Raw genomic sequence first — 16,156 nt, 5'->3', positions numbered from 1 at the left:
AGTTGGATTCTTACTGATTGTATGGGGTGGACAGGTGTCTTTATGCAGCTAACGACCTCAAACAGGTGCATCTAATTTAGGATAATAAATGGAGTGGAGGTGGACATTTTAAAGGCAGACTAACAGGTCTTTGAGGGTCAGAATTCTAGCTGATAGACAGGTGTTCAAATACTTATTTGCAGCTGTATCATACAAATAAATAGTTAAAAAATCATGTGATTTCTGGATTTTTTTTTGGATTATGTCTCTCACAGTGGACATGCACCTACGATGACAATTTCAGACCCCTCCATGATTTCCAAGTGGGAGAACTTCCAAAATAGCAGGGTGTTCAAATACTTATTTTCCTCACTGTATATATATATATACACTCACCTAAAGGATTATTAGGAACACCATACTAATACTGTGTTTGACCCCCTTTCGCCTTCAGAACTGCCTTAATTCTACGTGGCATTGATTCAACAAGGTGCTGAAAGCATTCTTTAGAAATGTTGGCCCATATTGATAGGATAGCATCTTGCAGTTGATGGAGATTTGTGGGATGCACATCCAGGGCACGAAGCTCCCGTTCCACCACATCCCAAAGATGCTCTATTGGGTTGAGATCTGGTGACTGTGGGGGCCATTTTAGGACAGTGAACTCATTGTCATGTTCAAGAAACCAATTTGAAATGATTCGAGCTTTGTGACATGGTGCATTATCCTGTTGGAAGTAGCCATCAGAGGATGGGTACATGGTACATTACGCCAAATTCTGACTCTACCATCTGAATGTCTCAACAGAAATCGAGACTCATCAGAACAGGCAACATTTTTCCAGTCTTCAACTGTCCAGTTTGGTGAACTCGTGCAAATTGTAGCCATTTGATGAGTGGTACCCGGTGGGGTCTTCTGCTGTTGTAGCCCATCCGCCTCAAGGTTGTGCGTGTTGTGGCTTCACAAATGCTTTGCTGCATACCTCGGTTGTAACGAGTGGTTATTTCAGTCAAAGTTGCTCTTCTGTCAGCTTGAATCAGTCGGCCCATTCTCAAGGCATTTTCGCCCATAGGACTGCCGCATACTGGATGTTTTTCCCTTTTCACACCATTCTTTGTAAACCCTAGAAATGGTTGTGCGTGAAAATCCCAGTAACTGAGCAGATTGTGAAATACTCAGACCGGCCCGTCTGGCACCAACAACCATGCCACGCTCAAAATTGCTTAAATCACCTTTCTTTCCCATTCTGACATTCAGTTTGGAGTTCAGGAGATTGTCTTGACCAGGACCACACCCCTAAATGCATTGAAGCAACTGCCATGTGATTGGTTCAGAGCATGTGAGCGGAGTGGAGCGGGAGCGAGCGGGGAGCGGGAGCGGACGGATCTTGGACAGAGCGCAGAGCGGCATTTTTAAAAGGACGGAGCGTCGCCTTATTTCCCGCTCCAATTTCGCTCCAATTTCGCTCCGCTCACACCACGAGTCTGAAGCATGCTCAGTCAAACCTAAACCAGGATCCATCTGTCTTGCACAGTCATCGACAGTAGACTATTTTCAGTCAAAACTCGGCTCAATAATGGAGTTCAAAAAGTAGGCTACTTCAAAAAGGAAAATGAGAAGTCATACAGGTCAGGTGTACTATTAATATAACTAACTAACTAACAATGATAATGTGGTACAAGAAAACGAATGTGGAGACATCGTTTCATTCAGCAAAGTTTTATTTTGGAATCTCAAAAGACACATCTCTCGAAAACATGAATGTGAGCTACGCGAACACGCTGGGAAGAAAACAAAAGGTTAGCAAATTGAATAAGGTAACTTGTAACAAAGTGTAAATTAAATATAGCGTAATATTCAAACAAATTCGTTTTTTCATTCGAGTAGACCTAATGGTTCGTTTTATTTAGCCAAATTTGTGTCGTCCGTAATAATATTTATATTATTAGGCCCATTTATTTGTTTAATTTTACAGCTATTTGTGTGTATGGAAGCCAATTTAAATTTTAATCGTGCGCGTTGCGCAAAAGTTCACTTATCAAAATTCTGGCCTTATAGTTAATTTACTTTTAAAAAATGTATCATATTTTTGTTTATATAATTTTTATTTATATTATTAGGCCCATTTATTCGTTTAATTTTACAGGACTTTTTGTGTAGGCTATATTCCTTCTTACATAGGCCTGTAATTTGAAATAAAACATTTCTATTTGAAAAATGTTGTTGTTACTCGTTAGTTCTTTAGGAGGTAAGGCTGTGGTCTAAGCTAAAAGTGATATAGATGTAGATTTTTTTCCTTTTTTGGAGCGAGCGGGGGGCGATTTGAGTGGAGCGTGAAGCAAACCTCGTTGAGCGCTGAGCGATAATGAGCGGAGCGGCCTGATGTAGCTTTGAGCGGGGGGAGCGGAGGGGTGAACAGTTCCGTGAGCGATGAGCGTTGTTTCTCACCGCTCCACTCCACTCACATGCTCTGGATTGGTTGATTAGATAATTGCATTAATGAGAAATTGAACAGGTGTTCCTAATAATCCTTTAGGTGAGTGTGTATATATATATATATATTGTTTTTAACTTTGTAAGACACTTTTTGTTTACAAAGGCAATATGCATGGGGGTGTGAATGATCATGAATAATGCTGTGATTCACACCGGAGGAGACAATGACCCGCATAATGAGCCTCATAATGAGCCTAGATGGCGCAGGCTGATATGTCCTTAACTCAATTTAGTAGTGATCACATTTTTATCTACATAGCACAGCTGATTGGTTGCTGTTGCATCAGTGGCCAATGAGCTTTTTGAGCAGTTTTCCAGCTGCAGGAAAACCCATGTCAGATGGAGCGCCGCTGCAAAGCATCCTGGTACAACCTAAAGGTCATCGCCAAACATGAAATCAAACCAGCCCTTAAGCAGCGCATGTCTGACTTCATTAAAGACTGTGCGTAAAGAATTATCATCCTTAAAATTGTGCATCGCCGCATCATAAACAGGTGCATTAAATGATAATTAAAGCTGTTCACACAAATCCAATCTATGAGAATGAAAAGATACTTGAAATCAGCATTCAAATACTGGTAGTGTTTGCTGTTAGCAGTGTGCAGCTCGCTTTCGGAAACCCTCCATCTTCCCCAGCTCCACCTGTATGGATCTGCTACGGGGTTTATTTCATGTATGTTACATGTGCAGCAACAGCATGTCTTACATGCTCACAGCAATGGCATTAACATGCCAATCTCTCCGAGAGTTGTCATGACAGAAATTATTTCATGTTCATGGTGTGTTTGTTTGTGTTTTCAGGCTAAAGGCTTTGAGCTGAGTTACCTCGAGAAAGTTCCTGAGGTGAAGGACACCGTTCACAAACAGTCTCTACTGCATCACGTCTGCTCCATTGTCGTGGAGAAGTTTCCAGACAGCTCAGACCTCTACTCTGAGATAGGAGCCATCACTCGCTCTGCTAAGGTTAGCGTAACCACCATACCATTTACAAGACTATCACTATTACATTTTAACTGTTTTCTATTTTAGTATATTTTCAGAAATCATTCTAATATGCTGATGTAGTGCTCAGTTATTATCAATTATTATTGACTAGTGCAAAGTGCCTGTGCAAAATCAGTTTTTGAGTGTGTTTTTAGTAATTGTTGGTTTGGAGTGTTTGAGTGCTCATTGTTACAATTACACAGCAAAAGTTCAGTGACATTTTTATTTGTGCATGGTAGAAAGCACACAGTAAACTCAGAGAAAACGCTATGCTTGAGCAAACAGTTTGTGAATAGGCAACTACAAATGATGGCCGTGAAAGAGAATGTGAACACATTGAATAGGATATGTTTAGTTGGTGAATAGCATTTACACAGTAGCGATAACGTTAAGCGCACCAGAATGAAATATAATATTCAGAAGTAAACAGCATAGCTGACTTACAGATTCAGTTAACATCCACAAATGAATAAGCGCGTCGATTCAGGGAGCAGTGCAAATCAGTTTTTGTGAGCTGATCGCTGTCAAAAAAGTTCAGGAGATATTTCTTAGCGATGGCTGATTTCAACAGTTTCAATATGATAAAAAATAACTTTTATATTGATTCAATGGATCAATTGCATTTTGAAAAAAAAGTGTCATGAATTTATTGCATTTTTGGGGAAAAAATAATTCGTTTTTATAATAAATCTTTGAAAATCAAAATCTGGATTTGAATTTTTTATGTTATTATAACCTAAAGATGCTATGTGAAAGTTTGAAACAGAAAATAGTGGTTTTCATCTTGCCACTTTCTTGGTAAAGAAAACACATTTTTACTCAAATTAATCAAAATGGATTTATCACGTTTTGGAACCAAACTATAATATTCAGAAGTAAACAGTGTAGCTGACTGAGTGTTTATGTCAGAATGTTTATTTTTAAACCACAACCTTCTTGGGGCTTCTTTGACAGATACAACCCTCTAATGTCAGAATGTTTATTTTTAAACCACAACCTTCTAAGTGCTTCTTTTACCGATATATTTAACAATATCTTTTGCATTTCTCATCGAAACAATGTCAAACTTGGCACTGCACTTACTCGTGCCCGTAGCAAGGCACCTGTCGAGTTTGAAGTCCATCGGACTAACGGTTCGAGAGATATGTGAATAACAGACACACACACAGACATACAGACACACAGACACACAGATAAACAGACAGACGTTTCTGTAATTTATAGATAGATGCTCAGTTAGTCATAATAGTTCTTCTTATGTTGAAAACAGATTTTGCTGCTTAATATTTTATGGAAACTGTGAAAAGTTTGAGTGAAAAGTTGAATTGAAAGTCCTAAAGAAAGTTGGAAGCAAGAACACCTGACCTTTTGTAATAAAGCAGTCTTCAAATTTGCTTATTTGATTAGTGACCAAGAAATAGTGCAGAATCGTACATATTTCTTATTATTTTGTCTTTATAACCTTTCTTTGTTTTAAATATTTCAAAACACTGTTTATTTCCAGATTTAAATTAGATTTTATATTCCAGATTTTCAATATCATCTCAGACTTTTGGACCCCAATGAACAAACAATGGCAACATGCCACATGCAAAGAAAGAAATCAAGGCATCACAATTCCATGTGTTGTTGCTAAAAGTAAAGCATTGCTTGTGAAGTGAACAGACCAATCCTGAGACACCCTACTTGATCAGCGGTTTGTCCTGTCTTCTCCAGGTGGACTTCGACCAGCTGCAGGAAAACCTATGTCAGATGGAGCACCGCTGCAAAGCATCCTGGGACCACCTGAAGGTCATCGCCAAACATGAAATCAAACCAGCCCTTAAGCAGCGCATGTCAGACTTCCTTAAAGACTGTGCAGAAAGAATTATCATCCTTAAAATTGTACATCGCCGCATCATAAACAGGTGCATTAAATGATCATTAAAGCTGTTCACACAAATCCAAACCCAATCTATGAGAATGAAAAAAGATACTTGAAACCTTGAAAATATTTTTTTTCAGAAAATCTGTTTTCAAACCACCTACGAATGTGGTTTGGATCTAGTTTGCAAAAATATGGATTGGATTTTGTGTTTTTAGCTGTTCAGACGTATTCCAAAAACAACATTGTTTTTTGCTGCCGGTCTGAACTAAACCATAGCGGTGTTGAAGAGATTGTTCGAAAGTTATTTAAAGTGAACGTCCCTGTGTTTGATCTACAGGTTTCACTCATTCCTGCTTTTCCTGGGCCATCCACCGTATGCGATAAGAGAGGTGAGCGTTCACCGCTTCAGTAAGATTCTGAGTGAGTTTGCACTCGAGTACCGCACCACCAGAGAGCGAGTACTGCAGCAAAAACAGAAACGAGCCAATCACCGCGAGAGGAACAAGACCCGGGGCAAAATGATCACAGAGGTGAGAGACTTTTCTATACAAGGTTATAGATTTCTGAAAAACGCTGTTGAAAGTGGATCGGACCGAGCACCACAAAACACTTGTAGCCAATCAGCAGTAGGGGGCGTGTCCACTCATGATGGGGGAGGAGAGAGGGTGAGCATTTGTAGAAAGACTGTAGAAAGAGAGATGGCTGAGAGACATTACAAAAGAGAAAAGGTCAGGGGAATATTACTGGAAGAGCTTTAGGACCCAGTTTAATATTAGAAAAGCTTTCTGAAGAGACCGAAGTGGGAACGGATAAAGAGGTTACGTTGTTAATGCTCCATGCATGAGTATCATTGGTTTTGCTATGTTTCACAGAACCAAGATATTCTATTGTTGTAATGTTAGCTATAGTAACAGGACAGTTTTGAGTGTGATTGTTTGTCTGGAGGTTTGTCTGGACTCATGAAGGGAGCAATGAAGGGAGAAGTTTGTTTTGGGCTGATTTCAAATTAGGGCTGAACGATTAATCGCACTTTCCATGTAATCACACTTAAATCGAGATGGCTTATCACGGTTTTAAAATCGCAAAGGCTGCGATTATTTTTTATGCGCAGTTTGTCATTGATGTACGGCTCTGTAAACGCTGCTCTATCTGAATCTATCTTAAGCGTTTCAATCTTCTGTTTATTCAGCTACAGCGATGGGGATTTCCTGGAATGATGCGCATTATTGTACTTCTGTGGCAGGGCATATTTATCGTGTTTGCGTGAGAGCGCCCTCTGGTGTTCAAATGGGGCAGTATTTACTACCAATCAGCCGCACTCCACTGACAAGCTGCGCATAAAATAATCGCAAATCGCTGATCGTTCAGCCCTATTTCAAATATCAACAGTGTTTCTCAGAAGTTGTTTACTGCACCTTTAACAATGAACAATGTTCATTGTCAATTTATGTTACCTAATCTAATTTGAAAAAACTGAAACTTATTGCATAGTCTCTGGAAAAGTGGTTAATTTCTGGAACAATCCTTTTAAAACTTTTTAAGGACATATTTCATCTACTCTGGTGCTTCAGACATGAACTATTTAGGTATACATATTCCATCATATCTTCTCCAGATGAAATATATATATGCTAACAAGACTGATTCAACTACATCTCATCATGAATGCGATGACACAGTGGATTATTCAAAAACCAGAAGACAATGATGAAAACTGATAATTAAAAGAAAATAGGACATAAAAGTAACTATGCAATTATTCTCCTGCTTCAACTAATGTCGTTTGTTTGTGGTCTCAAAGTTTGACTCAAATATCCAAATCTCTGATTTGAAAACTGATCTATTTTCCAAACATTTTTGTCCTGTAATTAATGTACAGAAAATTGCCCTCAGTTCTTCCTCGTTTTCCTCTCATTTCTTAAACTTTTTTTTCAAAATGGAGTGAGCGAGCTGCTTAAATTCTGTACTTCACCATTGCACCACTAGAGGGAGTCATTATATTTCCTGATTTTTTCCAGTGACTCATTCAACATTCTTTTATATCTTTGGCACTTCAAACTGTATACCCACTTGACCAATGAGGCTTGACTCTTATCGTCTATATTCCAGTCCACCCTTAGGATTGTCAGAATAGCCTAAAAACACGCTCACCACTTGCATTACAATAATAAAACAAGCAGTCTATTGTCATGGGTTTTGCAGTTCTGGGCTGGCCCTGGGTAGACTTTACTCCAGGGGGCCAATTTAATGCCTCTTATGGGGGATGTCGTAGCCAGGATAGCCCTTCATGGCATGTTATGCTTGGCGGGGGTCTGCCTTATTCTAAGAGTGGTGTCTAATTCAATCTCTGTGTGAAAATCCAAACCTTTGGATGTCCCTGTAGGAGCCGTGCATGCAAGCTCTGGCTCTGAAGAGGTAAAGCTGAGGTAAAGGAAGAAGTACATGTTGGTTTCATATGTTGCTGCAAAATAATAAGCCCAAGTGGATTATGTAGAGATGATTTTCAAAACACTTTGTAACTTGGTGCTCACTCTAAAGATTTTTTTTTTTTATTTTTTTTTACCACATGCAGTACTACGGTGAATTTCATTTTAACACGTCAAGGTCACTAAAACAACTGAAAAAAAAAAAAAAAAGAGAAAAAATATATATATATAATTTCAGCTAGTTGTCAAAGCAACATTTCTCATTTTCATTTAGTTTAACTTGATGTAACAATAACTGAAACAAAAATAAAAAATAATAAAGACTATATAGACATTAGAAAACTAACTAAAATTTTATATAAAAATAAAAACTATTTCAAAACAATAAAAAAAACTAAAGTAATACTGGTCTAGGTCACATTTCATCCCCAAAGCAACTATATATATATAGTTATAGTTATATATTGTGACATAAATTGTAAATATTAATTTTATGCTATTTTTATGCATTAATGAATAATTTACCATTTCAGTCATATATATTTTTTTGTATTTAGTATAAAACTGTATGCTTCATGATTGTGATCATGAAAACAGTGTATAACAATTTTGATAGTTCTGCATTTTTCCCTTTCGAATATATTTTCATATTTCTTTCTTTTAGTTTTGGGGTAATTTATGACCATGACACATTCTTGACAGGTTTAAAAAAACAGTTTTTTTTTTTTAAATACTAGAGTTGCCTAAAGTGAATGAAGCTCAGGATAGTACATTTTGTAATGTGTTATGAAAGCTTCAAGATTCTTTTGTAACTGTGAAACCAAATACCAAAAACTTTTTTCAACCCAACATTTCCTGCTCGTCTTCTCTGCCATGTGACTTCTTTCATTTCTTCTCTGTAGAGTGATGAGGAAGAGGATGATGAGGTATGCGTGTATCCTTGTGCTTTTATTCAGTTGAGCATGAATGGGTTTTAAGATTTCTTCTTGTGACTTCACTGACCTGTAATGTCCAGCATGTGTTACCAGATCATATGCGAGTTTGTGATGCACCCCATAACAACTAGAGGCTGAGGAATTCAGGAATCAACATTTGTCTCTCTTATCATTGGCAACTGTTATGGTTCTCCATGTGGATTTGAAGAGTTTGTATGTGCATGACAAACTGGATGTGACATGATGTTGAACAAAGTTGATAAAGATGTGAAGCTGCTTCAAAACACACTAAAAACCCTGGATCAAGCATTGTTTTTAGTCTGCCGTTAAAAATCCAAACTTGTGACAGAGGTTACACTGGATATGTGCAGCTTTCAATATGAAGAAACTAATAGAGTGCAACAATCAGCTCCCGGAAGTAAAAACTGCATTCATTTACCTCATAGAGAAATTGTTTTTAATGATAACTTTAAAGACAGACTGACTGTACGTGTCTCTAATTTCACCATTGTTTTTAATTTGATTGTCATACTGGAACTGTAGTTCTTTCCCTCACTAGACGTTGACATTTTTTTCTTCAAATAAAAGTTTGTTGTGATTCAACTCGTAGCTTTTGTTTATGGCTTTTTTAAAAATCCTTATAGGTAAACTACTTCTGGAAAAAGTGGGCGGGCACTAATGCACTCTAAAATCTACTAATGTGTGAATAATATACTAAATCACTATGGAAAGGCATGTTTTGGTGCGATGTATGTATTTGACTACTTTTAATCATGCATTGGAAGAATGTTTATATAAAACAGATTTGTCTGAATTGAAACTAAATGGCGAATATATGGGAAACAAATCTTTGGCACAGCCAAACAAAATAAGGTTGAGTTAATTTGTATGTATTGATAATGAATGAATGTCGTCTTGTTGTTCTCAGAGTGGGAAGTTCGCAGGCGCTCCTCTGGAGGGTCAGGAGTGTCCGCCACAGGGTTTGGGCTACACTGAGGACGTAGCTGAACATGAGCAGATGACTGCAATACTGCGCACCAGCCTGCAGGGCGGAGACAGTCCATCATCTGTTCTCCCTGGCCTCCGCACACGGACTCGAGCCACTCGAGGTATGTTCACAGATGATGCTGATTTGCAGTAGCTGTAGGAGTCCTAAAAAGTTGAAACTCTCTCCTCCTTGTGTCTCTTTTCTAGGCCATACGGCACTTTTGTCTGCTGCAAATGAAGACACTTCTAATTGCACAAATGATACAGCAGATGAGATCATGGAACGGATTGTGAAATCAGCAACTCAGGGCCCCAGTCAGCGCGCACAGCCCCGCGAGAGGAGACGCTCCAGAGCCAACCGCAAATCCTGTGAGTCTGCAAATATCACACACACACACACACACACACACACACATTTTTTGTAACTGTCTCTCTTGCTTTGTTTGGAGTTTGTTATCAGTATACTTCCATATTTGGGCCCCAGAATGGAAACAATTTTGCCGTCTTACTTGTTCTGAGTTTTTAAAACAAGTTGCGTCTTGTGTTGTTGAAAAATATTTTTGAAAGAACTCATTTGAGATAGAATGATAAAGAATTCATTTGATAAAGAATTCACTTGATAAAGAATTCATTTGAGATAGCTGACCTCGAATGTTAGTGTATAGTACATACAAACCCAGACAGCAACATAGTGTTGGCCCAGATCCGGCCCAGATCTGGTACACTTGGATTCCACACTATGTTGCTGTCTGGGAATGAATCATTTGGGAAGTAATTACAATTTAAAACAATAATTGGATTTAAAACATACAAAAATGTAGATAATAAATTAAAATGTTTTAATTTAGCTCTTTTCCCGCCAGTGATTTTTTTAAAAAAGTTGCCAGCCACCGCCAGTGTTTTTGATCATTTTCACAAAATTTTCATGGCCCCAAAAATATATTGCTGTTTGAATATCTGAACATGCAGAAAGAAAGAACAGACCCCCTGCTTTAAAAAAACAAACAAAAAAACAACAACAAAAAACATTTAATTCTAGCTTCATGCATTCTTTTTTTTATCAACACTTGAATGTGGGTAAGTTTAATAAAAAAGCAACATTTTGAGCAAAAAGCTGAGAAAATCACGCTTTTGTAAAACAAAAACTACATCCAGATCAGATTCAGAATGATGATCAAAACATAGATGGAGTAGATCGAGTCCATCAACACCCCTAATGTTTGCACAGTCCTGAGTCGACATTTCATTCAGTTTTGATTTATATGCTGTTTAATGTTGATGATCGTGTTATTTTACATATGCATCTGATTACACATAAGATCGCTTGTTCCTGCATTTTCTTCGCATGTTTTTTGATCAGGAGATTCTGCACTCTTTCAGAAGATTTGTCAATGCGCCCCCTACCGTATAACAGTGAAAACACAGAAAGCAAAACAATTTTCTGAAAAGAAAGCCGTCAATGGCAGGGAAGCATTTTCTCACAACTGACGAAAATTCCGTCAACAGATTAAACTGCTTTATTATTCAGTTAAATTTTTTAATCACAAATTTTAATTAAATTTAAAACAATTGTACAAATATTGAAATAATTGTTTTAATTGAGAAGATTAAAGTTTTATTATTTAATCACACCCTCGTTATTTTGCAAATAATCACAATATGTTTATTTTTTCATATATTTATGTGCTTATTATATATTTATTGTTAGTTTGAATAGTATTTATTAGAATTATAAAAAACAATTAGTTCAAATTATATATCAAATTGTATATCTCTCTGTAATACGTTTGCATCATGTGTTTTCTCCACATTGCTTGGCTCTCTCACTCATTCCTCTCTTTTTCTCTACAGTAAGAAGAACACTGAAGAACGGTCTTACGCCAGAGGAGGCACAGGCGCTGGGATTGGCCGGCAGCTCTGAGATGCAAGTGTGAGACAGCATACGCTCAGGGTCTCAGCACACACACACACACACACACACACACACACACACGAGCTGGAACATGTCGCTTTAGCTCCAGTTTGCTTTATTCTAGATCTGGAGCAGGTGCATGTTTCTGGGTTTGTGTTTTATGATGGTTATTGCTGTGGACAGTTCATATTCTCACAGGTGAATGGGATTATAATCACTAACCCATATACTTAACTTTGGACGTGTAATCAGACCTTACTCCATTTACTAGCTTCACCTACATTTGCATATTGTCCCATGGTGGTCTAAGAGAATAATGAAAACCACTCAGGTGCATGTCCACTGTTCCTGCTCTGTACTTGTGGACTGTTAACATGATATCCCAAACATCCGTTTTAATGCATTTTTTTAAAGAGAACAAGCACAGTTGCTGCACAACGTTTGTAGATGCTCTCTCTCTCACACACACACACACACACACACACACACACACACACACACACACACACACACACTCACACAGCCTGTAGAACGCTGATTGTCCAGTTCTCCAGTACAGAGACAAATGTCCGTCTCTTACCGCTGTGGCCTTCAGAATGAACCAAAAAAAACAAAACAAAAAAAACTGTTTAAAGATGACTGGATGCTCTCCTATCTTTTTTTGTTGGTACTGGCTGTTTGGTTGAACTCAGATGGCATTGAATTCAGCAGTCGCACCTTCAGTCTTCATATTTCATGTAAATCAGCAACCATTCTCCTCTGGTTTGCTGCTGTGTTAAAATGTGTTTGTTTGTGTACTTTAAAATAGCAGAGCTTATTGTGTTACATGTACGGTTACTTTCAGATAGCTTGAAGTTGAGCAAGAGTTAGGGGGAAAACAAAACTTAAAACTTTGTGTGGACAAAACCAGTTTCACATGGGTAAAGATTATCAAATTACTTTGCTCACAAATGAGAACAAACTAGAAAGCCGTCATTCTCCTTTTACCTTCCTCATATATTATCTCCATGGTAATGCGTTCATTTCATAACTCGCAAGATGAAAAAGTAGACAATCGTCTAATTTAAATGAAAAGACTAGCTATATTTGTTTAAAAAAGTAGCGATGGCATTTTTATCAAATGAGTGCCTTGAAGCAATATATTTTATGAGAATTTGATTATTGGCATTTAAGGAAAAGGAAAAAAAGAGGAAACGTTCAGATTTTTAGCCATTTTAAAGGAATAGTTCACCCTAGTCCTGCATTTTGAGTATTTCTACAGAACAAAAAATATCATATGGGTTTGGAGAGTGTAAAGTACAGAACGTTAGCAAGATTAAAGCCGCTTTATTGTTTTTTTGTTTGGTAATTTGACATTTCCCACAGACACACGTCCACTGTCTATGATAATAGTACCATTTAGCACCTTATCATGTGTAGCATGCAATTTCGAAAGGAATTGGAAAATTAAGTACTATAGAGACGATTTTTTCACCTTTCCCTCAGATTTTTACTCTGAGCATTATGTGGATAAGAGATTAGATACATGTAAAGTAGAACCGTGATGTAGAGGCTAAACGTGAGACAGATGCTGTAAAATTGTGTAAATGTCACTTCAATGTTTTTATTTTTTGTTGTTTGTTTTGTTTCTATTTTGTATAGAATAGTGTATTATAGGTCAAAAGCAGTGTTATTCTGTGAAAATTCTAATTTAAGAGAAAATAAGCCATGCATGGTTCAAACAATAAATGTCAGCAGGCAATGTCATTATATTGGGGTTAAGTGGATGGAGCCTGTGACGTCTCGATACCCTGTGAACGTAGCTTTTGTTTCATGTGTTTACGCAGCACAGACTTGAAACATTGTCATGCACCCATCAGCCCTGCTCAAATGGCCTTTGATATTATTGCACTCGCATTCAGAGTTTCACCCATTGCTACAAGTGCCATAAAAAGTTGGTTTTGAATAAAAGATCGAGAATGTGAAAATTTGACTTTTAAATTCCTAAAGGAAAAAGCATTTACTGTACTTTGCAATAAAAAGCTTTTACAGCAACATCCAGAACACAGAGTTGGACTGTTTATTTCTTGGTAACTGTGTGCTTGTTTGAGCGTAGTATTTCTAAAGCCACAGAAGCCCCTCAGCAACAAATTTAGAGAAAGACTCCCAACTGATTTTTGTTGTGTGAAAAATCACTGGCTATACAGTACTTTGAGACAAAAGTCATATTTGCAGTATGTAAAGTCGCAATGAAAGATGATATTTCTTGATATCAAAGTCATGAGGTATAAAGTTCACAGCAAGATGTAAAGTAGCAATTACCAGAAACAAAATCACATTTGCAAGGTAGTCGCATTTACAAGTACGTTCAATAATGTACATCCAGCCGGTTGTTATCTCGGAATAAACCCTGAAAGGGTGATCAGGACCCCGACGCGAAGCGATCTTGCATCAGCCTGAAGGGGTTTATCTCCATAGTAATGGAGATTAATGCAAAGCTTCTGCGAAGAAAGATCAAAATCTTGATTTGCTTTAATATTTTATTAGCTAACCAAACGCAAAACTTCCATAAAGAATTTTTTTTTCGAAGCAAATTTTTTTTTCCTAGCGGGACTTCAGTTACCCGGATGTGCCTGTGTTTTTACCGGTTTTTACTGGTTGTTATCAGGGATGGTGCGATTGGCCAATCAGAATCAAGTATTCCACAGAGCCATGTAATAATATCAGATGAAGTCGTGTCAGAGGTAAAGCTGCAATTACAATTATGTTAAAATGAACAGATCCGTGTGAAGGTTTTTAGTTGAAAACAGTGTAGTGCAAAACAGTCAAGAATGTCGCATTTGTGAGAAATAAGTTGCTTTTGTGAGAGATAAAGTCGCAATTAGTTCAACGGGTTTCCATACAATTCACTCATTCAGTCACACAAACTCTCCAAGAACAGTTGTTAGACATATCACCACCTTTATTTAGGGTCATGTACAGCAGATGGTTCTCTTGCAGTGTCACAGGGCTCCTCTAAAATGAGCTGTGACAACATCGAAACTGATGGAATCTCATTACAATCATAATTGTATGACAATTTTAGTGCAACAACAGACATGTAACATGCCTAATGCAGTAAAGATGTTGGTTGTACAAGACCATACAAAAACAACCTTGTGTTTGTTTGTTTGTTTGTTTGTTTGTTAGATATATCTATGGCAAAAGTGAGTTTGCATTTGTCCCCATAACTTTGTAAGCAAGGACAGAAAGATGCCATGGAAAAGCAAAAAAAGAAAGAAAACAGAAATCTCAACGGTAGGTCAAAAGGAAACGAAAAGCAAATCAGCTCAGATCAGATCACAGAAAGGAAATAAAAGACAAAATCCAAAGTCTAGGATTCATGGTAAAATCCAGTGCAAACTATGTCTTTTCTGCAAGTTGTATGCCAACTACAAACTAAAGAAAGTGATAAAAGCAAGAGATTATATATTGATTCCTAGCCTGTCTATGTCTACACAATAGCTACACAATGTCCCTGAACAATAGGGTCTGCACAATACTAAAAGAAATTAATTGTATAAATTTCAAGTTGGAAGGTTTTCCAAATACAAACAGCAAGTCCACACCAATGAACTTTCATATTGCTCAAATTTAGTCTCTCTATAAAGCTGAAGATAGCTGTACTTTTTCCTTTTTGCAGTTGGTAACATTTTAACAACTTTCATTAATTAATCATTAACAAACATTATATAATGCTTAACGGATATATTAATATAGCTAGAAATATGAGATGATGTGCTTGTTAATGTTTACTAATTAACTTATTAAACATTACATGATGATTAACAGACAATTATGATTTATATGATCATGCACTGTAAATTAAAAATAATTTTAAAACAGATGTGATCCGGACGTTCAACAAAAGATAACAATATAAGAATGACTGGTCCCACTTAATATTAGGTGTCTTTACTATGTACTAAGGTAAAAATAATAATAATAATAATTGTTGTTGTTAGGTACAATTAGTAATCATTTTCTACATTTATATAGCGCTTTTCTAGGTACTCAAAGCGCTCTACATATGGAAGGGGGAATCTCCTCAACCACCACCAATGGGCAGCATCCACCTGGATGATGCGACAGCAGCCATATTGCGCCAGAATGCCCAACACACACCAGCTTATTGGTGGAGAGGAGACAGAGTGATGAAGCCAATCTTTTTCCAAAGGACATCCTGGGATTTTTAATGACCACAGAGAGTCAGGACCGCGGTTTAACGTCTCATCCGAAAGACGGAGAAATGTTCATGGTGTATTGTAAAACACTTTTTCTGCTATTGAGGTGGGATACTGGTAAGGTTAGGGACAAGGTTGGTGGTATGGGTAGGTTTAAGTGTTGGTCAAGGGGTCAATTTGATTACTATAAGGGAGCGCTGTTCAAACTGAAACTGTCTGAATTACATTGTTTTGATAAATGAACAGTGAAGTGAACAATTAAATATTTTCTGTTGAGGTAATGAAAACATGTTTTGCAAACAAATTACAATTATCTGTTATCGTGTCTTTGGCAAGCATTTAGCTAAACTTAACTAACCACCCTTTAC

At 37.3% G+C, this 16,156-nt stretch overlaps 1 protein-coding gene across 2 annotated transcripts in view; it reads left to right on the top strand.

Annotated features, from left to right (window-relative positions):
- Window positions 1-13,629, top strand: part of fhod3b (formin homology 2 domain containing 3b) — a 196,649-nt gene extending 183,020 nt beyond the window's left edge. For both annotated transcript variants that reach the window (XM_084088335.1, XM_084088336.1), the window contains 6 exons: window positions 3,277-3,438; window positions 5,176-5,366; window positions 5,664-5,856; window positions 9,616-9,796; window positions 9,882-10,043; window positions 11,526-13,629. In XM_084088335.1, coding sequence (XP_083944461.1) covers window positions 3,277-3,438; window positions 5,176-5,366; window positions 5,664-5,856; window positions 9,616-9,796; window positions 9,882-10,043; window positions 11,526-11,608 — 972 coding nt within the window. In that variant the 3' untranslated portion in view covers window positions 11,609-13,629. The remainder of the gene's footprint in view (window positions 1-3,276; window positions 3,439-5,175; window positions 5,367-5,663; window positions 5,857-9,615; window positions 9,797-9,881; window positions 10,044-11,525) is intronic.
- The last annotated feature ends 2,527 nt before the right edge of the window (window positions 13,630-16,156 follow it).

The sequence above is a fragment of the Abramis brama genome, assembly GCF_963993115.1.
Source record: "Abramis brama genome assembly, chromosome: 17".
Classification (NCBI taxonomy): Eukaryota; Metazoa; Chordata; class Actinopteri; order Cypriniformes; family Leuciscidae; genus Abramis; species Abramis brama.
This window is presented reverse-complemented; position numbering and strand designations above follow the sequence as displayed.